The sequence below is a fragment of the Sitophilus oryzae genome, unplaced genomic scaffold (assembly GCF_002938485.1).
Source record: "Sitophilus oryzae breed Bouriz unplaced genomic scaffold, Soryzae_2.0 scaffold_359_pilon_pilon, whole genome shotgun sequence".
Lineage (NCBI taxonomy): Eukaryota > Metazoa > Arthropoda > Insecta > Coleoptera > Curculionidae > Sitophilus > Sitophilus oryzae.
In genome coordinates, this window is record NW_022146928.1 from 589,897 (window position 1) to 615,390 (window position 25,494).

The following is a 25,494-nucleotide window of genomic DNA, read 5'->3' on the forward strand; positions in this document are numbered from 1 at the left end:
AAATGACCGACAATTCTAGGCCTAGAATAAAAGAATATTTGGTAATTACGTTATTGGTGCAAATATTGAAAAAACCGTCCTTTAAAATTTAAATAATAAATACGTACTAGTTTTTCATGTATAATTTTATTTTGAAAACCGTAAAGAAACCATAAAACAATAGGTGTGCTCTACATTTTAAGGACATTTTAAGCTCCTGTAAATATGCCGTTTAGTGACGTGTTCACATTTTTTACGTTTCAGATCTTGATATCTGAATAAAGATTTTCAAACACTGGTATTACCCAAACACTATTATACTATGTTTATTACACGTAAAAAACATTTTTTTTGTTAGATTTTTTTAGAATACATTAGAAATTCGATATTTATGCCCTTTCCTAGTTAAAAGTTGCCCTGTTGAAGGTCACCTTGTAAATAGAGAGGTATAAATCAGACTTTATGTAGTGTACATGCCATCTCTATCTGTTTTAAGGACTGGCCAATTATACTATCCTTCCTTAACTCGTAATGTTAATCTAGTGTCTTAATTCATTCAAAGTTTATGTTCATAAATTGCTTACTGGTTCTGTGAAGATAAGTTTTTAAAAATTTTGACTGAAAAATTGTTGTAAGTGTGTAAATAGAAGTTGAATTTTAATATTTAGTAAATTAATTGCATGTTCTACTAAAAACTAAACGTTAATATAATTCATATCAGCATTTTTTTTTACTTTTTGGCAGCATGCCTAGTTAATACCAATGCATTAAAAATAGTTCACATAATATTACACTTTTTTTATTGTAAAGATCAATTTTTACATCGTATGATATATTCTAATACACAGTATGTTTTGTTATAAAAATAATGATTAGAATAAATACGTTATTACTTGTTATTGAAAAACTGGGTATCGCGTAACTGGATAGACGTCATTATATTTTGTTTATATTTTTTTATTTTTACGTATATTTGAATCCATTATAGACTCTTTAATCTCTATAATTTAATTTATAAATAATTAAGTGTTTTTATTGTCATTGGGTTTAGTCAGATAAGTTCTAAAATTGTAGATGTTTTGCCATCATTTTTTCAATTTTCTCATCAGTGCTTACACATTCTAAGTTAAACGTTCACCTTCGGCTTAAGTAACATAGGGGGGTAATTTTAAAAACTAATGTAGAAAACATGGCTTGATAATCTCCATATTGTCTCTTATATTATATCTCTAATAATTAATATATTATCTAAATTGATTTATGTACAATAGCGGTTTCCCAATAGCTTAAATTAAATCAGGAATATGCCATGATAATTCAATTGAAGTTTTGTATCATCTTACATTAAAAAAACCGGGTGTTTCAAATTCGACTAATACTATAGAGTCTCAAAAACGGTAAGAGATACAGGGTGGTTCAAATTTAAGGTAAAGTTGCGTGTTGTATTATTGTCCATAGTCAGCGACGGCTGGTATAATTTCGATGTGCCTACATGGAACATGTCTAGTTCTGGGCGTCAAAAATAATTTTGTTTTTAATTTTTTATAACTTTTGTCATATTTTATAAGAATTATTTTATAGAAAAATTTTGAAAATCGATAAAACAACCGCTTTGACATACAACGTCTGTTTTTTAGGCAGAAAATTAAATAAAAAATGGCTTTGATTCCCATGAGAATATTTAATATTTTTCTTTAAAATATGTTCTCATTTTCTATAAAATAATTGGATATATAAAGTTGCCTAGTTGGGCCACACGCAAAAATTTTAATTTTGAAGTGAAATTTCCCGAAATTTCTTTACGCGCTATGGGAGTAAAAATTCAAGGCGCTGACACACGAGAGGTATCAGGAAAAGTGGCAACTAGGGAATGCAATCCCGCACCAAAATCTCAATCCCACAGACTTGCGGGATTAAAGCAATCAATCTCGCGGATCCGCAAAATTGCGGGACTGTAAACAATAATCCCGAACTAAACTTGAGCCTTGATTCTTTTTGTAAACTACACTGACACTCATTTTAGTGAAACTGGTTTACATTCGACGTAATACGATGTAATATGTAATAATAGTGTACAAATTTGGCCAAGAATCTTTTTTACCGAAAATTTACAATTTTTGTAAAATCGAAATTAATTATGTACAGTTAATCCTTATTAGTATTGAAATTAGAAAAAAAAATTTGGTGGGTTTTTTTAAATTTTTTGTTTTAAGGAAAATACGAGGTTTTTTCGAAAAATATGCATTTATAGTCATACATTTGGTCCTAAATGGTACAAAAGGCATTGTACATTTTGTATAGGCCCACAATATATTGATATAGCGTGTATCTTAAATTAGCTGTACAGAAATTTGGACCGATGTATACAGGGTGTTCAAAAAATATATTTAATATTAAATAAACTTAAATGTAATTATAATGTATCTAGTTATTTTATAATTAAAAATATTATTCTGATGTTGAAGTTTTTTTAACTTGTGTTAGTTATCTGCTTCTAGATACACTCTATATCAATAATTTTTTGGCATATGCAGAATGTACAAAGCTTTTTGTACCATTTAGGACCAAATGTATGACTATAAATGCATATTTTTCGAAAAACGTCGTAATTTCTTTAAAACAAAAAAAAATAAAAAACCGATCAGCTAGTTTTTTTCTAATTTCAATACAGATTAGTCGTACTTGGTAAAAATTTCGATTTTTTAGAAATGTAAATTTGTAAATTTACGGTAAAAAAGACAACCAAATTTTCACACTCTTATAAAACACCCTGTATACGAGAATTCGCTAAATATATTTTCAAAAACCACATAGCATTTTAATCACAATAGATGCATCTAAAACCTGGTCCAAACCGCATCCCAAAATCTTTTTTAGTTCGAGAGATATTCAACTTTAAATTTAACCTAAAATTTTGCTTGTCCCGATAATTATGTCCGGTTTCCGGTATTTTTTGTCCAGTTTATTTGACGAAATTGTCCACACGTACTAGTTAAGCGCTTTTCTTCACTTACGCACATACGCCAGAAAGAAATCTAACAACTAACCTGTTTGTTTCACTTATTTTCAATGGCCAAGCCGTAAGGGGAATCCTCTGGGTTCCGAGCGTCGACGTATCGGTCCGGCTTCGGTTACCCAGTAGTAATGTGTCGGTCCCGCAAATCCCGCACGGTAAATCCCGCAAGTTTAATCCCGCGGAATCTCAGAGGGATCCCTTTTTTTTGCGGGATGCATTTGCGGGATTGCATTCCCTAGTGATAACGATTGGAGGTTAAGGCGAAGCGTCATAACTCGGGCATGATATCTTGACAACGTTTCGTGCGCTACGAAACCCCATCATCAATGAATCAAATGAAAAAATCGTCCGATTTAAATGGAATTTGGTATGTCGATAGATTGGACTAAAGCCAACTTGACCGTGTACGACGCGTGTCAGTTTTGACATAAGAAACGTCAAAAGTTGATGTCGTCCGATCGCGACCAAATTTGGTGGGTAGGTTAGTGACGGTGCACACGGTCCCACCCTGCAAAGTTTGATACGACGTTTCGTTTACATCTTCATCAGGGTGGGACTAACGATTTAATATTGAAGAAAAATGTGTTTCCTAGGAATCATCGCGCTGAACATATAGGTGCGTGGCGAGGTGCGAGGCTCCAGTATGTTTTGACGCATAAATTTGTACATGTTTGATTCAGCATCGCGGAATGGCGAGGGGAATGGCGCGCATCGCATCGAGATGAAATGCCCCGCACTATGTTTGTACGATAGTCGCGATGCATCATCCTACACGCACTTACTCGCCGTTTTAAAATAGTGCGCGTAGGATGCATCGCGGCTAGCATCCTGGCGAGCAGCGCGGCCAGTATCTTGGCGAGCATCGCATCGAGATGCCTCACTATGTTTGTGCCCTTAGTCAAGATTATGTTTAACCCAGCGCCTTCGCCTTTTCTGCTTTGAATGTTTTTATACTTATATTTGAATTCAAAGGATTTATTTTTAAAGTTACTCTGACATATTATTATATTAGAGTTAGTTTGTGCCATTTAAAAATGAAAAGCTGTTATCAAATGAAATGTCATTTCCGGTGAAACAGGAAGTGACCAAAAACAATTGAATACGTCAATCAATCCTAATTTATGTCATATACTAACATACCAAATCTCATTTGTTTAACTTAAAAAGTAAAAAAGTTATAGGGGTTATGCTACTTTTGAGACACACCCAGTATACATGTGTAACGCACATGTATGTTAGTTTGTAGCCTTTGTAGGCCACTACAGTGACATGCTCTATACAGAGCATCAAGGAGTTCTCGGTCAATACTCGTAATATCATTAATTTTGCACAAATACCTATGAAACCTATACATTATAGCGCTTCTAACCTGAAAAGCCTATTTAAAAGTGCTCTCTTACTAGACAAATATACTCGAATGTGGTTTGCTGTTACTTTATTTTAAGTTGCAGCTCGATATAGTCGCCGTATTATATGTATTTTTTTATTACAATAAAATAAAGCAACCATACCCATGTATCAAATGAGGTACTCTTGGATCAGCGGTCTGACACTTGCCCCTGAATCACGATTACCCCACTCGTGTCTATAACTTTATTAAAAATAATTTAAATAATAATAAAGTAGCAACTATAACATTTTATCTATCATTTAATTTTCATGAAGTTCGGAAAAATGTCTCGTGAACGGTCATCCAGTCGAAGATTTTATAGAGGAGAGTCATACTCCAATCTTGCTGCTTGTTTGGATCGGGGACTGACAGCAGAGGAGCAGAATCGATGGACTTTCGAAGTAGCATGGGAAGCAGCAAACCAAGGTATACAGACCGGATCACCGTAGTAGTAACATAGGCAAAACTCGGACGAATTAGCGTATACCCCGTATACCCGTCCGCCGGATAAAAAGCAGGCGAAAAAATGCGATAAAATAAAAAATAGGTAGATATGTGACAAGAGTGTTTCAGAATTTGTATTTATTCGTGTTTTAATAGCCAAAACGAATACATAGATTCTCGCGACAGCTCTCGTGTAAAATGTATTTTTTAAGTAAAATAATGGATGTTTACGAAGTTCGTGAGAAAATTCAAATTGTAAAATGATTTCCAAAATAGGTCTTATCGGGATATACAAACAATTTTTCCACAAACTTTTGTAAACAGGCCAATTCCATCTTTACCTACTATATCAAGAGTTATTAATAACTTTGAAACATATGGGTGCGTGTCCCCACAAAAACACAAAAAGCCTGATGTGTTGATTAATGAAGAAGAGGAGTTAAAGCAAGTGTTCATTTGTGCTACCGCGGATCAAAATCCCACGTTTTCAAGCATTCAAATTGCTGAAGTAACAGATTCTTCACCTAGCACGTCTAAAAGAGTCCTTAAAAAGAATGGATACCGATCGTATATAGCGCGCAAAACTCAAGAAATTTTCCATGAGGACCAATTTAGGCGTATGGCGTTTTGTGAATCTGTAATGGAAAAGGCCAATTTAGATGAAAACTTTATTAGGTGTATAGTTTTCACCGACGAATCAAATTTTCCTATATTGAGTCGTCATAACCTTACACAAGTACGATATTGGTCTCGGGAAAATTTGCAGATATTTTGAGGTACGCACGCAATATCCTCAAAAGCTTAATGTTTGGGGTGGTTTTGTAAGGGAGCATATGATTGGTCCATTTTTTATAGAGGGTAATTTAACTGTTACAAAGTATTTGGACTTGTTACAGCAGCAGATTGTCCCTAGAATTCGTGAGTTATTGGGAGAAAGTTTCAACAAGATGGTTGCCCTGCTCACAATGCCCGTATTGTTCAAGAATATTTGAACAATACTTTTCCCAGCCGTTTAATTAGTGAACATGGAACTATTTTGTGGCCTGCTAAATCACCAGCTCTTTCTCCCAATGATTTTTTTGTGGGGTTATGTAAAATCCAAAGTGTATGGTCATAATATAATAGGGCTAATAATCTGGATGAGCTTCAAGTAAAAATACGAGAGGCTTTCCAAACTATTAGCCCTAATATGTTACCAATGTCAGACGGGGATTTTACGGCCGCCTAGGCTTCTGTCTAGTACAAGAAGGTGGTCTTTTTGAACACTTGTTATAACTTTTTTTATTTAGAGTAATATTTTTTTTATTTTATTGATGTATTTTTTAATTTTGGAAATGAGTTTTGGGTTTAGAGAATTTATTTATTTTAAGTTTTGGCTTGTAAACACACTCAAATAATAAATATTTAAGTATTTTTATTTTTTAATGTTACCTAAAGTGAAGGTAAACACTTAAAATGAAAATTATAAATACTCGGCACTCCTCCGACCCGTCCAAGGCGTCCAAGCACAACTGCAACTGTATACTGCCTGACCACTACCAGCCGACTAAATACGAGGCGCTTCCGCGCTTTAGCCAGCAGTGAATCTCGAGTACGAACGTAATCGGGTAAACGCAAATTCGTCCGGCAACCTGCTATGTTACTAATAGCCTGGTCTTTTTTGTATAGTACGGCAAATCTTTTTTATACTTTTTCATACTTACGTTTGTTTATAGTCGGTGGTATTTATACTGTAATAAGATCCAAGGCCTATATTTCAACTGAAGAAATGGGTGACCAATACTGTTTAATCGGTCCATACAAGGAGCAGTGTGCTAGGACAGAGGTAGAAGAGGGACCCCTTTCATCGAATTCATTAAATAAAGCCGTGGAAGCGTGTAGAAATAAAGGATTTAAGGTTTTAGTAAACTTAAAAATTTACAATTTAATATTTAAAATATATATAGGTCGTAACGGGACGATGGTTGGTAGATGGCAATCCTCAAATAATTCTGTTTGATATTGGTAGTGCTGCTTGGAAATTGGATGAATTTAAAGAGGAACTTTGGAATAAGACAAATATTGGAGTTCCTCATCTAGATATCGAAGCGAACGATGCGATTATTTTAGGGTACATGGTAGCTGAATTTCTTTCACAGGTACTACTCAAGTTATTTAAATTTATATCTTTTTATACTATTGGGTCGGTATTTACATATGTGGTAGTGAATCGACATAAGTAAGGTAGATAGTATTATGTCGGAGTGAGAAAAATGCGACGGTGTGCTGTTGTAGCGTTGTCACATTTATCGGAGATACAGGTGCGAGTTTCCCTTGTCGAATCCCTGGCTTATTTCTAAAAGTTTATTTTTTTTAGGAAAGACAACTAGATAATAGCATTAGATATGTTTCTGGGCATCTGAAATCGAGTTATAAGAATATCGTTAGCCCGTGGTTACATTGAATGCGTGTTCGTGCGTTTCTTTTGGTTGTACGTGCACGGACGTGCACGCAGCAAAAAACAAACAAATGCAATCTACGCAGGCGGTTACATTGCACCGGAGTTTGCGCGTCCGTGCACGTACGTCAATTTCCGTTGGTCAGATAAAAACAAACTTGTTTTTCAGTTGTTTGTTTTTTTAATACTTGCGCGTCCGAGCGTTCGAATTTTTCTTCTCTGATTCCAATACATTCCCGAAAAATTTGAATATTTTTGAATACCAGGTTTAATTTTATTTGTGTTATATTAATGTTGATGGTGACATCCTAAAATATTCAAAAAATTTGACCGGTTGCTGTCCTAATTCAAAAAATTCGTTTTCTTCTTGCATATAAATGATTTACCCAACCCAGTTTGTTTTGACAAACTCTACACACAGGATAACATGAACGCGCATCTAATGTAACCACTATAATAAAATAGTCGTGCTAGTAAATTCCGTCAGAGCTCGCACGTATAAAAAAAACGCACGGACCGGCGTTCAATATAACCGCGAGCTTATGGTTTATGGTGTCCATTTTTTATATGTAATGACAAAACATCAATAATTGCGGTAATGTGAAAGCTCAACTTTTTACGACATAACCAAAACTTTTAGTTTAATTTCTAACTTGCATTTAATAATTTATAAGCTATATATAGGCTTGGTGCATTTCAGTTGATTTCAACAAATTGCGACCGCAGCGCACTCTAAGGCAGAAATCACAATTTATCAATAAATAGTTCATGTCGATCGCATTAAAATAATATTGAAATCGGGGTTTTGTCGTAATATTTAAGTATTTTAGTTTTTTGCTAGTGCAGTTATTGAAACTATAAAACACTCGATACGATGTTTGTGTGATGTAACGTAGGTAGGCAGTTCTTATAGTTTCAAAAAAAAGGAATTTTTCCAATTTTTTCTATCTCAAAAACTGCGACTTTGACTGATACAGATTTTTTTGCAAATATTCCTAATCGTAAATTGAAGACCGCGTTTCGCTAGCTACTGTATTTTTAGAGTTACGATTTTTTAAAAATTTTAACCCCTTCCCATACCCCCTTACCAACCCCCCAACCCCACCAAAAACTAATGGCCAAATTCTCGGGTGCCACAGTATTTTTGTGCCAAATTTGGTTAAAATCGGTTTAGCGGTTTTTGAGTTTTCGTGCTACAGGCGGACAGACAGACACCATGAAAATATTTTGTATTTAGGTCATTTATGACCCAAATAACTCATTTTGAGTGAAATTAAAAAAACTTTTTTTTGCCGATCTTAATAGCCTCTTTTCACAGGAAGTTGAAATTTGTATATTTGTGGTATCTATATTACACACTTTTATGGTGCAAGGTATTTGTGGTAGCACAAATACACATTCTAAAATTATAATATTTGTGGAACAGGTTTCCACAATTAATAAATGCCAATAACTTTCTTACGGTGGAGTGTATAGACATATAAATTAGATTTTTAGGTCGTGGACAGCGAGTTCGTATCATTTCGTACAAAAATAGAGATGCTACCACAAATGTCTTTACTGCACGGTTGTCACAAATATGGTCATACGTGTATAGGTGTGCAATATTAATGGTATACTTTTTTAATCAACTAGTGATTAAATGTTTTATGAACATCTTCTAAAATTATAATTATGTACCTTTAAAAAATGTCGATATAGCCGAAATAGCCCCACTACACTGTTATAGCCTCCAATTATGCCCCACTAGCAAAACCGCTGATAAAACTATGCTCGCTATCGTAGTGGAACTCGTCTAAAAAAAAATTTAACTGGAATAATAAATTATAATGCAAGTTAGACCTTCTGAAAATATCAAAATATTTACCTCTTTATTTTTTTGTTTAGAATTTCCACAAATTATACTTTTTTTAGAATAATTATATACTAATTTTTTCGTTTATTCGCCATTTAAACCCGTGTATTTGTATGTGTTCTTTATTTACGATATTCTCGGGCGATTGCAGCACCGGCGGAGAACGCACCAAGCCTATAGAGAGAATAATATTGTAATAGTTTTTTTCCAGTAAAAAATTCAGATGAATTTATTATTACACTCTCCGTTTTGTTTCAGTTTCAAAATACTGCTGAGGAAGAAGGCGAGGGTAAGCCAAAAATTGTTGTGCACTTTCACGAATGGCAGGCTGGTGTAGGTCTAATCGCTGTTCGAACCAAACATTTAAATGTCGCCACTGTTTTCACTACACACGCAACTTTATTAGGCAGATATTTATGTGCAGGAAGTACAGATTTTTATAATAATTTAGACAAGGTACAGAAAAGTCGTATTTAATAATAAAATTATACAATCATATATTTTAAATTTTTTATAGTTTGCTGTAGACGAAGAGGCTGGGAAAAGGCAAATCTATCATCGATATTGTATGGAAAGAGCTGCTTCACATTTAGCTCATGTTTTTACCACTGTGTCGGATATAACTGGTAAATTTTATTTAGATACATATTAGAATTTATTGTTTCTCTATTGTACAAATTTTTAGGATACGAAGCAGAACATCTGCTTAAAAGAAAGCCAGACATAATTACCCCAAATGGCTTGAACGTTAAGAAATTCTCAGCTTTACACGAATTTCAAAATTTGCATGCATTGTCTAAAGATAAAATTCACGAGTTTGTTAGAGGACATTTTTATGGGTATCTACTTCAAAAAGATTATTTTATAGTTTTAGGCTATTATTTGTTATTATTTCTAGACATTATGATTTTGACTTGGATAAAACTTTATATTTTTTTATTGCTGGAAGATATGAATTTGGAAATAAAGGCGCTGATATATTTATAGAAGCTCTAGCTAGATTAAACCATTATTTAAAGGTATTAAGTAATATTATGCAGTCCTTGAAAGGAAATTACCTAAAAATAGTTATTTAACTAAATTATACGGAGCTTAAAATGTATTTGTAGTCTTCAGGTTCTGATATCACTATAGTAGCCTTTATGATTTTTCCAACAAGAACAAATAATTTTAATGTGGAGTCACTAAGAGGTCATGCTGTAACAAAAAGTTTGAGAGATTCAATTGCGGATATACAACATAAAATTGGAAAAAGGATGTATGAGGTCTGTTTGAAGTAAGTAAATAAATTATATAAAAATATTTCTGCAGTAGTTTTGCAAATAAACCACAAAGATGCACTTTAGATTGGAAAAATTCGTGTTAAAATACAAAATTACGCATCTCCGCTACATAAATACACGTCACTCAGTCTTAATTTATGTTATCCTTTAACATTGTTATTAACATCATAATATTTTAATATATCCATTATGTAATATACAAGGTATGTCAGCGACGTCTATTCAATGAAGATCGCTGTCATTTTATATGTAAAATTACATGTGCAATGTCATCGCTCGTCATTTTTAAGCCACCTGGACGCCGTTTTTTTCGATCATACGATATATCTATTGGTTTAGTGTGGTTAAAATATGTAATGGTGCGTCCAGACCTGAGGAGTCGAGTGCGAGACGAGCGCACGACATTCGAAATTCGCTAAGTGTGGACGGGTCTCGCAAGAGCCTCGCGACCTCCTCGCGAGACAACCCACGGAGCCTCGTTACTATCCATCCCCTGTCGGTTTTTCGACGGCCGATCAAAGAAAGCTCGCGGCCAAGTTCGGACGTGTATTTGGTAGGCTCGCTCGACTGCGAGATATTACCATAGTATAAGGAAACTAGTAGTTTTACTCCTTGTCAAATCCTTTGTTCTTTTTCTGCCACTTTATATGACCTTGTTCTCGACTCCGTAGCCGACGACGTAGCTGTATAGTCGTGGTCTATTAACTAGGCAAAGTATAGACGTGGCACTCGCCATAGTTTCACAGATATGTATTTAGGAAAATATGAGTTCACAATAAAATAAAATAAAAAAAAATGATCATCGAGTAAAAACTTGCTTGAAAACAGAATATTTTCACATTTCGTGTAGGTAACAATTCTTCTCTATCTGAAAATCTTCTTATGGGAAGAAATGCGGAAAAAATATATAATGACATATTTTTATATTATTATCTATTTCAGAGATTTTCTACGACTTTTTTTTTATTTAAAGCAAGTTTAATTTTCTGTAGATAACTGGATTCGGCATAAAATTGTGCTATAGTACACTCTCTTTATTTAAAGCACACTGCGGTGTTGCCATTCTATTTCTTATTTACTAAAACTTTGGTTAAAAACATTATATACGAAAAGTGGTAAAAAACTAGAGTGAATATAACTTTATTAATACTTTGCTATGTTTTCTTAAACATGAAGGATATCGGAATAAATTCTAATTAAAATTTACTTTATATATATATATTAATTTATAAGCGTAAATAAAATACTTTATCATATACAGGATATTTTTTATGGCGTCACCAAAATCGTAATATTTAAAAAATGTTGTATCTCATTTTTTTTAAATGCAATTCAATAAAAAATGCAATTCAATAATACAATATTATCGAAAAAAAAACGTCAGCGACGTCTATTCAATGAAGATCGCTGTCATTTTATATGTAAAATTACATGTCCAATGTCATCGATCGTCATTTTTAAGCCACCTGGACGCCGTTTTTTTCGATCATACGATATTTCTATTGGTTTAGTGTTTAGTCATCTTCGACAACGACGACTATATTGAACTTCCTCGCACTAATGGGCCACCCTGTATATTTACGGTGGTTTAAAGCTAGGCGTGGCACTTTTCTTCCCTCAAATATAAACTCAATATTTTGTCTATAATATTTTGAATATTGTTATATTACGACCACTTATAATAAAAAATAAATAAAAAAAACATAAAAAATACACTAAATTTATAAGAGATTATGCTATTATAAAATTCTTTCAATTAAAAAATATGAATAATTTGCGGAGACTTTAGATGTACAAAATATTTACTCTAAAATTGTTTCAAAAATCAATTTATATAAATTATCTTGTAAATTATTATTGGAATGAAAATTCTATGGAAAGTCCCCTGACCAAAAAATATTTTCATGCGCATATTTGAGACAACCTGTATATCTAAAAAACTATTTTTAAAATCTGCCCACGTGCTAAAAAAAATAATAACATTTAATTAATTACATAATATCTCAGCTTCTAAAATAAACAAATATAATTAAATGTTAATTGATAATTACTATCAGCTTGCCGATTTACATCCGATGGGAATCTAAAAAGACTCAAAGAACAATTTTTTGAATTATTTCCACAATTAATAGCAGCGCATAGTAAGGCAATCATTTTTTGTCAATCCGTCCCTGTGCTCGGACGCAACACGCTCAAACCTCACAGCTCGACGGACCGAATTCAACTGAAACGCTTTGCAATCTGCCGATATTCGACAGCTTGCAAAAACTGGCAGAAAATATTTGCGAGAGTGCAACTACTCTTTTCCTTAAACTATGATATTACCTCTGATATTAGTGCATATATTGAAATGGAGACTTAGACGGAAGTAGATCAGCTGAAATTAATCGATTTATATAAAGCAAAACCAATATTATGGAATACAAAAGATAAAGAATATTTAAAAATAAAACAAAAAACACGATGAGTGGGTAGATATTTCACAATCGATGAATAAAACCTGGGAAGAATGTAAAAAATATTTCTCCACTGGCAACATACAGGAAGGAGATTATTATAGAAAGGAAGTTTAATTATTATTGAATTTTTGTTACCTAGTAAATTAAATACACAGGGTGGGCCAACGATAGAGCAAAGTTCATAATTTTATTTGTTTAGAGAATTATTAAAAAGTGTTTTAGAATTATCAAAATAATAGAAAAACTGTAGAGAAAGTTAAGATACACATTTTAAAATTATTATAGAGTACACAAGGTGGTTCAAAATAGTGTTACGGATATAACATGGTTTTCTAAATGTAATACCTTATTTTTTATTTTATTTTTAGATTCTGCGTAAAATTTTATAACTTTTTTTATATATAATGCGAGGTATAATGTTATATATCTAAAACGGTATAACCCCTAAAACTAATAGTTTTTGTAATATTTCAATTTATTTAAACAAAAATTGTTAGATTTCAGTGTCGTAAAAAATTAACAGCCATGCTATTGTTTCTGAAGTTGGAGTGATAAAATTTGTTAAGATAGTTTTATAGGGACGAAGAAAAAGATATAGGTAAAGATATTTGAGTTACATGCTACAGTATGTTCAACATAAATTTCAACAACAGAACACCGTATGTATTATCATTTTTTTAATAGAATTTACAAATTTTGTGTCACTGAAAATACCGTACCGAACTCTAACATTTCTTTAAACAAATTGAATTATTACAAAATCTATTATTTCAGATATATAATATGATATGCAAAAAAATTTACTGAATTGTGCATAGAATCCAATAATAAAATAAAAAATAGGGTATTCCCATTAAAAGATACCTATATCTGTAACAATTTTTCAAGTACCGTGTATACTCTACAGTAATTTTCATATGTGTTTCTTAACCTTTCCTAAAACTTTTCTATTTAACATTTTGTTCTAAAAAAACAATTTTGTAAAAGACGTCTCGTCCCGAAACAAATGAAGGGTAAAAGGGGAAAAATCGACGATGAATAAAATACGACGAACCAAATATCATGTTATAGATACCCAAATTTATTACTTATGCGTTATTATTTGCTGCAGGTTTTTCATCGGACATGTTTACACAAACCGGTCACCTTTCACTAAGATCCAACTCGCTTGTCTCGTGACAGGCTTGCGTCAAAAAATGGATAGAAAATGTCTTGCTCTCGTCTCGGACTCGTCTTGCTCTTGCCTCGCTCTTGTCTTGCTCTCGTCTCGCACTCGACTCCTCGGGTCTGGACGCACCATAATATACACCACTTTTTATCTTATCAGTTGATATCTGTTAATCAGAAATGTGCTTAAATAATATTAATATTAACAACATAGTCATTCACAATTCAGTAATACAAATTATAATAAATTACTTAACTATCAAAAGTTGTATGGTCCTTTCTATATAGTGGATATGATTGGTCAAGTTGTTTTATTCCAGTGGTCGTCTTCCTTCAGGTAATGATCTTTTAAATAAAGAGGATATGGTACGACTTAAGCGCTGTATTTTCTCTTTACAAAGAGATGGATTGCCACCAGTAACAACTCATAATATCGTAGGTACAATGTACAAATTTGTAATTTGTCGTTTTTGTTGGCTATATTAATTAATTTTTCAGATGACTGGAACGATCCGGTATTGTGTCATATTAGAAGGTGTAATCTGTTTAACACTACTAACGATCGTGTTAAAGTAAGTAAGCGTTTGAAAATTTAAACTAAATAATTAGCAGATAATGAATTTTTATAGATATTTTGATGAATTAATAGAATGAAACTGAGTGCATCAGAAAGCTCTTTGTTCATAGGGTGAAATGAATTCTTTCCTCTTTAGGTATTGTTTTATTCAGTCCTTCTAATACCACCCTAAACCAGTCAATACATATTTTTTCTCCTTTAACACAGCAATAACTATTAACAACTAACTAATAACAATATCTTTCATATTCCTACGTTTTCTATATATTGTTACATTTTTCGTCGGTTCTGTGTGTGGATAGAAAGTCTAATTTATTTAAACACAATTTATTTTACACTAGGAACAAAACAATAACGATAAAACTACTTAACGAACTTTTTACAACTTATTTACTATTTATCTAAAAAGAATTTATTTTGAATTTAGCGCGGCAACTGTACACGTCGACCGATCTGTTTCTGTCCCCTCCTTCGCACAGACCTAGGGTTATATACCCACAGCTAAACAGTTCTCGAATAGTCCATTAGATAATTAGGTGCATAGAGAAGGCTTAGAATGTTCTCAGATTTACGCCTCCATTCCAGTGGAACTCGATTGTTCTAGAACGTTCGATGGATCATTACGGTGTCCCTTCTTTAATGCGATCCCAGGTCATATGGGAGCGGGACATATTAGTTAGGTTAGGCCAAGTCCACATGGGTCCACAATAATATTATTACTAGATAAACCCGGCCAGGCTTTAATGGGGTTCGGTCAATGAAAAAGTATCATTCATACACTATGTAGATAGTATCTGTTAAGAAGTGATAGACCTTTGAAGATTCTTTTATTGTAATGAAGACATTGGCTGTACTCTTTGTACACACTCAAAGCCAGTCTTTGCCATCCCTGTAGAGTCCTGGTCGTCTTATATCCGTGTTTTGAATTTTAATTTACCTAAAGCTTGCAGACAGAATATCCCGTTCAAATCGAAATCGCGAATTTTGCGGACACACATATAAGCGATATCAAGTAAACTTTTAGTTACGTCATCGAGGGCGCGATTATTAAATTCATTGTTGCCAACCATAAAGACAGGGTGGCGCACCTTATTCGCCTCGGTTGATTATACGAAAACTGAAAGATGTAGAAACAAAATATTTTATGGGTATATGTGGGAGGGCAATGTACATAATTTAAAATTATTTTGAATTGTACAGGGTGTGTCGGAACTAAGATCCCTCGTAAGATCCATACCAAAATTATATTTTTTCTTATGAAACACTCGATATTTTATTTCATTTTTGGATTCTTTGACATAAAATAAGCCATTTATTATACCGGTTTAATATGTTTAAATGCTTTGGTTTTTGAGATATTTAAAGATATTTAAATATACATGCTATAATAAAAAAGTTTGTTAACGCCTTGTACATTACTTTTCAGAATTAATTCTTGTGCTGACTTTGAAGCCAGAGAAATAAACCTTCCAAAAAATTTTGATTGCTTTCTTTAACGTATACGGGGGTATCAAAAATTGCTGGTCTATTTTAAATATTTATTTTACATAAAAACATCGTTATTTCAAATATAACACTCATAAATACTAATAATAACACTCAATTTTTTTGAATAAGTCGAAGCAGACTTAAAGGATCTTTCAAACTATATTAGGGTTTCCTATACCTATCTGACTCAGATTTTGAATAAAAAGCGATTTTTCAATAAAATTGTAATCAAGATGGCTGGTGTCGCCATGGCAATTTTCTTGTGACACTTAGTAGTTATTTTCAAAATCGACATTAGTTTATGGACTTTATTTAAATTTATGACTGGATATTTTTATTTAATTTACCTACAATAAGGTTAATAAGTAAGTATTTATTATTTTATCAAGAAATGAAGCAGTATCTGTTGGCGGAAAGAATGGATATGTTACTAGTGATTCTATTTTGTGAGGACAATTGCTTGTTGGCCTGAAGGGTTTATGAAAAGCGTTCCTTTGAAAACCTATTTTTGCTATTTTGCAGAGCTGATAGTGTGTGAAAAACCTATTAGGCAGAAACCTGTCGTTGGAAATGAAGAAAATTAATTTGCCTTAATTCCTTAATTGGCTCTTTTATAGAAAATCCAGTATATCTACAAGTCATCGTAATATAAATCAAAGAACTACTTCTTTATTTTTCTTGATAAAATAATAAATACTTACTTATTAAACTCTTGTAGGTAAATTAAGTAAAAAAAAAATAAAAAATAATATAATTTAAATAAAGTCTATAAACTAACGTCGATTGTGGAAATAACTCCTAACTGTCACTAGCAAATTGCTATGGCGACACCAGCCATCTTGATTGCCATTTTATTGAAAAGTCGCTTTTTATTCAAAATCTGAGCCCGATAGGTATAAGAAACCCTAATATAGTTTGAAAGAGCATTTAAATCTGCTTCGACTTATTTAGAAAAATACATAGCATTTGAAATAACGAAGTTTTTATGTAGAATAATTATTTAAATAGACCAGCAATTTTTGATACCCCTGTATACATTTAAGGAAGCAATCAAATTTTTTAGTAAAGTTTATTTCTCTGGCTTCAAAGTCAGCACAATAATTAATTCTGAAAAGTAATGTACAAGGTGCTGACAAACTATTTTATTATAGCATGCACGACTGATATTGGAGATGGAGAACTACCCTCTATAAAACCGTCCCAGATACTGGCTTTTGTCAAAGCCCTGGGACTGTATGATGAGTTATGATTCAAGAAAGGGGGACACAATGGATCTGTAAGGTCGAAGTGATTAACCCCCCTCCCACTCATTCTAAATTCTAAAAATTCTAAAATTCCATAAGAAAAAATGTATCTGAAACACCCTGTATATTTCATAATAATTTTAAATTATGCACATTTCCTTCCACATATACCCATAAAATAGTTTCGTTCTACATCTTTCCGTTTTCGTATAATCAACCTAGGCGAATGAGGTGCGCGACCCTGTATATACATACCTATAAAAAATGATGGTTTTACTAAGATTTCAGTGGTAATTATAATTTCATCCATAACTACGGTTACTATAATAACGAACCCCGTGGCAACGGCTGATATGGTAACAACGGTTACCATAGCAACAATGGCTATGAAATGAAGATCGCTGTCATTTTATATGTAAAATTTTATAGGAAGTGTCATCGATCGTCATTTCCAAGCCAACTGGACGGCGTTTTTTTTTTTCGATCATACGGTAGCATCGCAACTATGATAAGCTATAAATCAAGAAAACGCTTAGCGGTGCAAGCAATATTCTATATTTTGCGAATTATACTTGTATGTTCTTTCTCTTTACAGATAGTATTTCACCCTGAATTTTTAAGCTCTACTAATCCATTATTTGGTCTTGACTATGAAGAATTCGTCCGTGGTTGCCATTTAGGTGTATTTCCTAGTTACTATGAACCATGGGGATATACTCCAGCGGAATGTACCGTCATGGGCATTCCTAGTATAACCACGAATCTGAGTGGTTTTGGTTGTTTCATGGAAGAGCATATAGCTGATCCCCAAAGCTATGGTAAGAATATCCGTCTCTTTATTTGCTGAAATACTAAAATTTTATATTTATATATAGGTATTTATATTGTTGATAGAAGAAATATCGGTTTAGAAGATTCTGTAAGACAGTTGGCTCACTTTATGTATGATTTCTCTAGGTTAAGTCGTAGGCAGAGAATTATTCAAAGGAATAGGACGGAAAGACTGAGTGATATGCTGGATTGGAGAAGTCTTGGAGTTGTAAGTTTTATTCTCCTGTTACTTACAAATAAAAAAGAAATAGAGTAATACTAATCTTTTAGTAAAAGCTTCATTCAGAACCTCCCAGAAAATTAGTGGAATAAATTAGTGGTTTCAATTACACTTTATACTTTTTAGTTTACGATCATTCACAATGTTTAAAAAACACAATTAAAATTAATAAAATATCCTAGCAACAGCTTGCGGTAGTCTGTTGTATCCATAGAGAAAGCATAATATACTCTGTTTTTTTTTCTCAGTTAAGATTTCTACAGACGATGACAGAAGAAATGCAGATGACGTCCCATACCAATCTATCTATTATACTAAAAAAAGTTTCTAATATTTTTAAAGTTAACTTATGGATGGGTTTAAATAAAAATCCGTCATGCGTCGTCTCTTGTTGTTTTTAACCAGTTCTATTGGTTTATTTCAAAAATGACAGATCATATTTCAATTTTAATGATTTGACGGAACGATGAACGACAAACGGACGCCGATAAGTATGAACTTGTCTTTAGATTTTTGAGACTTGTCAAAGTCTTGCCAAATTATAGGTTATAATTTTGTGTCAACTTATGTCAAATATCTGCGTTTTGGAAGATGCATTTTGATTCGTGTTATTACGTGTGTTTTGTGTCTTTTGAAGTCAAGTGGAGGAAAAATCGAGGGAAAATTAACTGTAGACCAAGAGCACAGTTTATAGTTAATACTCGCTTCTACAGGCAGAAAGTCTAAAAAAAGTACACCCATAAAGTTACCATCAATATAGTTTGTATACCATCTCGTCGTAGATAAGTGCATCTCGTATATATGCTATAAGGATCGTACTAAACATATACTACTGGAGTAGCTGTAAAATATCGACATCACACGATAGGTAAATAATGGATTTTAGTACTGTAGAAAAATGTCAAAAGGTAGTGGTTTAAAAAAATTAAGATTACAGTGAATTAATCAACCTTTAAGGTATAAAATTTGGTAAGTGTTATTGTAATATTTTGAAGTAATCACTTATCAGTCAAATTTTAAATATATTTCCTGCTATGCGTTCCAGTTGTACTAACTTATTTCTTTGTAAAATAAAATAAACTACTTTGAAATTAAAATGACAGACACATCTATCACTGTCAAGGATCTTGTCGTTGGACAGACTATATTTAGCTTATAAAATAATAAACTTTTGATTTCTAACCAAAATTTTTCTTGATGGGTGATAGTCAAAGGCCAAAAAGACATTTCTCGCAAATTTTGAAGTATAATTAGTGAAAAAGTCCAAAGTTTGTTAACATTTTCCACTAATTGAAAATTACTACCACTAATTATGACGTTCTGAATGCTTACATTAAAATTAGGTGAACAAACTTCTACGGCTAATTGAAACTACTAATTTATTCCACTGATTTCGAGGTTCTGAATGAAGCTTCACGATGTTTGTTTTCTATATTTCCAGTATTATCGCCAAGCTCGACTACAAGCCCTTCACAAACTATTTCCAGATTACGTAGAAGACATTGAAAACTCTATAGGTACTTTAAAATATCCTAGACCCATATCAGAACCACCTAGCCCTAGCTCCAGTCGTGTAACCACTCCAGCTGCTTCCCTACATGGAAGTGACGAAGAAGATGATTCAGTAGATGAGGAAGGAGAGGTAATTTAATATAAAAAAATTGTTTGCATATTACTATATTTTCCTTAATTTTAGCTTGCAGAATTGAGAAACCGTCATCACAGATAAAAATTAAGGAAGGAAAACAATTTAAATTAATACATTTCTCACCGTGGATTATATATTGGTGCTTTCTTTTTTTCTGGGAAAATTGACTGTTATTTTTCTTTAAAGTATGTGTAATTATAATTGGCTATTTTTTGAAATACTTCAGCAAACTATTTTTTCTAAAACATTTCTAAACGAAATCTAACCAATAATTGTTACAATATCTTTTAAAGTATCACTTAGCCCTGCATATACTGACAAAAGTAAAGTTAAGAATATTTATAATTTAATGTGCCAATTTAGAATATACTTTATAGTAATAATTAGAATTTTTAATAAATATTTTTTATTGTTATATATTTTAAAAGTGCAATTAAATTGAATCAGAAGTGTCTAATGAATTGTATCACATATCTCCAAAAATCTTTCAGTTATTTATGTAGAAAGAATAAACAGTTCTTTAAAAATATTTCATGAATTTTAAGACATATATCTATAAAAAGTATAAGTTATATAAAATGCTGTTAATTTTTTTAATAAATTATGTTAAAAAAACTTATACCTTGTTTTCTTAGAGCAAGGATTCATATATATAAAATTTAGATGTGTTTGAGATATACCCATGATATACCATACAATCCAAAATCCAAAAAGAAACAGTGTCGGAGTTGACTTGGAAATGAAGGTCTTTGTTATTTTACATAACCAAAAAATTAAATAGGAATATTTGTACTATGAGGGGATGAAGTTATAATTTGAGTAATTGGGAAAACTGGACATCGTCAGATTTTCACCAAAATTGGTATACACCCTATTTTGAGGTCGTAGATTACGAATCTGAACTTTTTTCTTGGCGGCCTCTGATCCTTTTTTCAGAAAAACGGAAAGTTATTTCAACATCGATTTTTTCTTAATTTCTCAAATTTTTAAGGTTTTCTAGCACATATTTTGTTAGGTATTCAATAAACAATGATATTATTGCTATTTTCTGTTACTTTTTTAACAAATTCTATGCATAATAGAGGAAAATTCGCTAAAATAAATTTATAAACAATCTGAAAATGTTGGCTTATGTGTTTCTGGCATTTAAAGCAACGTTGCTAATGCTAAACCTAAATTTAGCCTGTTTTTTTCGCTCATTCTGGAGTTACGAAAGGCGGTCGCCAGAAGAACGGCTCCTTCCCATAATTGCTATTTTACCAATGAGATCTGATTATCTATAACCACGAGAGAGTTTTAATTGCATTGGTTACAACTTCCATGCGGAGGGTGTTAATCTTTTGTTGTTATATTATATCAAAAAAAGATTAACCCAATATCAAATTAAGATTAATCTTCGGGTTGCCAACTATCATTAACCACAGTTGTTCTTAGGAGTTTCACTTCTTTCTCTTCTGCTCGGGAACAATGCTTACAGTCCTTAGCGCAAGGTCTTCTGGAAAGTGCGTCGGTATTTCGATGGATTGTCCCAGCTCGATGTTCTGTGTCGAAGTCAAATTCTTGTAATCGTTCAATCCATCTAGCTACCTGTCCTTCAGGATTCTTAAACTGCAACAGCCATTTCAAAGCAGCATGGTCTGTTCTGTTCTTAACAAGAATTTTCTTCCATAGAGATACTTGTAGAAGTGTTCCACTGCTTTAACTACTGCTAGTAATGCTCGTCTGGTTACACAGTAGTTCCTTTCCGGTTTTGACAAGGTCTTACTAAAATAATCAATGACTTTTTCTTGACCATCCTGGATCTGAGACAGAACAGCGCCTAACGCAACATTGCTAGCGTCGGTATCCAATATAAAGTTTCCGTTACCAAGAGGGTAGCTAAGTATGAGCGCACTAGTCAGGGCCTTCAATTTTCGGAATGCCTCGTCAGAATCTGAGTCCCAAGAGAAACGCCTCTCGCCTTCGGTAAGTCTGGTCAATGGTTTTGCGATGGTGGCGAAACATTGTACATAGCGGCGATAGTATGTGCATAGTCCCAAAAAGCTTCGTAGTTCATGTTTATCTTTAGGTATTGGCCACTCTTCCACTGTCTTGGTCTTCTGTGGATCTACCGCAACTCCTTGGGAGGAGACTACATGGCCCAAGTAGTGTACCTTTTCTTGACACAGATGACATTTCTTGGGGCTAAGTTTCAAACCAGAGCTCCCTAGTCGCTTGAAAACTTGTTCCAAATTCTTCAGATGATCGTCAAAGGATTTCCCAACCACTATGATGTCATCCAGGTACACTAGGTAGTCCAGGATAGTCCCTTTAACACAGACTCCATTAGTCTCTCAAAGGTAGCTGGCGCGTTGCACAATCCAAAAAGTCATGACGGTAAATTGCCACAGTCCGGAGCCCACCGAGAACGCTGTCTTCTCTCTATCTTTCGGCGCCATGTCGACTTGCCAATATCCACTCTTCAATCTAAGGTAGAGAATATAGTCGATCCCGCCAGCCTGTCTAGAGTATCGTCTATCCTCGGCAGGGGATAGCTATCCTTCTTGGTAACATTATTAAGTTGCCGATAATCAACACAGAACCTGGTGGTACCGTCTTTCTTCTTTACTAGTACTACCGGCGATGTCCACGGGCTGTTAGATGGTTCGATGACACCCTCTTCTTTCATTTCTCGAAGGATTTTGTCAGCTTCTTCACGTTTGGCGAGCGGCAGTCTACTCGGATTTTGTTTGATTGGTCGTGCATCTCCGGTGTCAATTTTATGTTGTACTAAATTGGTACGACCTCTATGTCCTGCTTCTCCTTTATCAAACACATCTTGATACTTGATTATCAGGTTTCTCAATTTTCTACTATCTTCGGGAAATAATCCCTTAACGTTTACTAACTCCTTAACCATTTTGTCCGGAATTTTTGAAATCGAAACTTTGGAGGCTTCCACGCTTCGAATGACTGAGGAGGCCGAACAACAGTACCCTAACAGGGTTCCCTTCTTCAAGGATACAGAATGATAATTCGTGTTCATTACTCTTACCGGTACAGACTTCTTCGCTCGTAGCAGGGGTTTTCCAACAGCGACCCCTCGTCCTATTTCGCTGTCATGGTTCCTTGGCTCCAACAGAATAATACTCCCATTATTCGTTTTACCTTCCAGGCGACCATCCAAAAATATCTCACAGCGCTCAGGGATCGAAACATCTTCTGCTACTACCACGCGAAGCGTCTCCTCACATTTTCGATGTAGAACCACTTCTTCTTCATTTATTTTCAAAATTTCTTGTTTGAGGTTTAGTTCAAAACCTCTAGTGGTCACGATGTCCATTCCGAGAATAAGTTCATCTTCGATGTCTGCTACTAACACTCGATGATTAAAACAGGTGCTTCCGATAACAAAATTAAGATCTACCTCTCCATGGATGAGAGCGCAGCTTCCTGTAGCTGTACGTAGTCGCCATTGTGTTGTTTTAATCCTTTTTGATGTTTTAAGGATATCCGGCCTGATGATCGTTTTGGTCGCACCCGTATCCAACAGCATGGTCCGTAACTCTCCATCCACGAAACTAGCCACAAAAATGCTGTTGAACTTGTGTTGTAGCGATGCGACTTGAACAGTTTTCGTTGGAACCTGTTGGGTACTGCTCCATATGTGTCCCTTTGATTCGACACTTGGCGAAACCGAGTCCACGTCTTTTTCTTGACAGTGACTTCTTACGTGTCCTGCCTGGCCGCAATTCCAGCAACAAGTCGGTCCTTTCTTGCCCATGTACTCCTCCATGACTTTCCGTACAATGCTTTCCACGGATTTGTCGGAACATTGGTTGACCGCCCGTACTCTCACTAGAGACCGAGAACTGTTTCGCGGCCTCAAATTCTAGGGCACGTGCTAAAGCATCCACCAAGCGCGTTGGGTGGGCTAGAAGAAGCGCTTGCCTTGTCTCCCTGTCACGTAAGCCATCGGAGAATGTCTGTACTGCCAACCGCTCCATAACATTCTCGGGCGTAGCAGGATACGCAAGGCGAACCAGGCGGGCTACGTCGGCTTCAAACTCCTGCAGAGACTCATTTGACTTTTGAATGCGATTTTTTAGCTGTGAATGATAGACATGTTCCAAATGAGCTTGGCCGTACCTCATTTCTAAATGTCGTACCAATTGCTGATAATCTCCCTGTTCCGATGGTGACAGTGTCTGCAGGATATCAGTCGCATCTCCTCGCAGTGCGATAGTCAAAGCGGTAGCTTTTTCAGCGATTGTCCAGCCGTTTGCTCTCGCAGCGGCTTCAAATTGGCAAAAGTAGTTGGCCCAAGCGGTTTTTCCGTCAAACTGCGGAGGTTTCATAACTGATTTTGAGGTATACCTATTTTCGACTAGTTTCGGTCCCTCCGATGTTTCTTGACATTTTGGTGAATTTGACTTCGTTATTTCTTCCCGTAAAATTTCGATTTTTCTGTTAACATCGTCCTCAATCTGTGCTATTTTGTCTTGTAACTCCGTGGAATTCTCTATAATCTTTTCTTACTATCTTGTTATATAAACTTTCTTCTAAATTAAGTATTTTATTATTAAAGCTGGCCTGTATATCTTTAGAATTTTCTATGATTTTATCTTCTAATTTTTGGAAATTTTCCGTTATTTTATCACTGATTTTATTATTCAAATTGTCTTCTAATTTTTGTAAGGACGAGTCAAGGTCACCTTCCAGCTCGAAGTAAAATGTGCCAGGATCCTCACCTTCCCCCACCAAAACGTCTCTCAGTCTAGCTTGCAAAATGCTTTTTTTTCCATCTGTCTCGCACTCTCTCTCTCTTCCAATATGCATTTCAGTTCGGACACTTTCAAGTCTTTCAACAATTTTTTCAGAGCCATGGTCAGTCTTTTTATTCTTCTAGTCTATCACACACCCCACACCTGACACCAATTGTTACGTTTTTCGTCGGTTCCGTGTGGATAGAAAGTCACAATTTATTTAAACACTATTTATTTAACACTAATTAACAAAAACAATAACGATAAAAGACTTATAGAACTATTTACAAACGATTTATAACTAAGAATTTATTTTGAATTTTAGCGCGTCAACTGCACTGTTTATTTATAACTGCCCTCTCTAGGCCACAGCCGCTAGCTTTTATACCTACAGTTAAAGTTTACTAGAATAGTCAAGAAGAAGAACATAGAGAAGGTTTCCAATGTTCTCGTATGTACTACTCCATTCCAGTGGCACTCGATCCTTCTCGAATCTTCGAATGAATCATTACAGTGTCTATGCGATGTTAAGGTCATCCGAGGGCGGGCCATATTGTAAGGTTAGGTCGAGTCCACACCGGTCCGCAACAATATAGTGAAATTATTACTTTATAGGGCCGAAATAAGGAAAAATTCAATGTTGAAATAAATTTCCGTTTTTCTGAAAAACGGTAAGAGACCGCCAAGAAAAAAGTTCAGATTCGTAATCTA

General features: G+C 34.0%; 1 protein-coding gene across 1 annotated transcript; it reads left to right on the top strand.

Annotated features, from left to right (window-relative positions):
* The first annotated feature begins 455 nt into the window (after positions 1 to 455).
* On the top strand, positions 456 to 20,224 carry LOC115885052 (glycogen [starch] synthase). Its single transcript, XM_030903811.1, has 15 exons — positions 456 to 610; positions 4,661 to 4,811; positions 6,545 to 6,726; positions 6,776 to 6,967; positions 9,380 to 9,577; positions 9,639 to 9,747; positions 9,807 to 9,960; positions 10,020 to 10,140; positions 10,231 to 10,397; positions 14,351 to 14,469; positions 14,529 to 14,602; positions 17,935 to 18,157; positions 18,215 to 18,378; positions 19,832 to 20,032; positions 20,087 to 20,224. Exons 2-15 carry the CDS (start codon positions 4,670 to 4,672, stop codon positions 20,117 to 20,119), a joined length of 2,079 nt encoding a protein of 692 aa, XP_030759671.1. The 5' UTR covers positions 456 to 610; positions 4,661 to 4,669; the 3' UTR covers positions 20,120 to 20,224.
* The last annotated feature ends 5,270 nt before the right edge of the window (positions 20,225 to 25,494 follow it).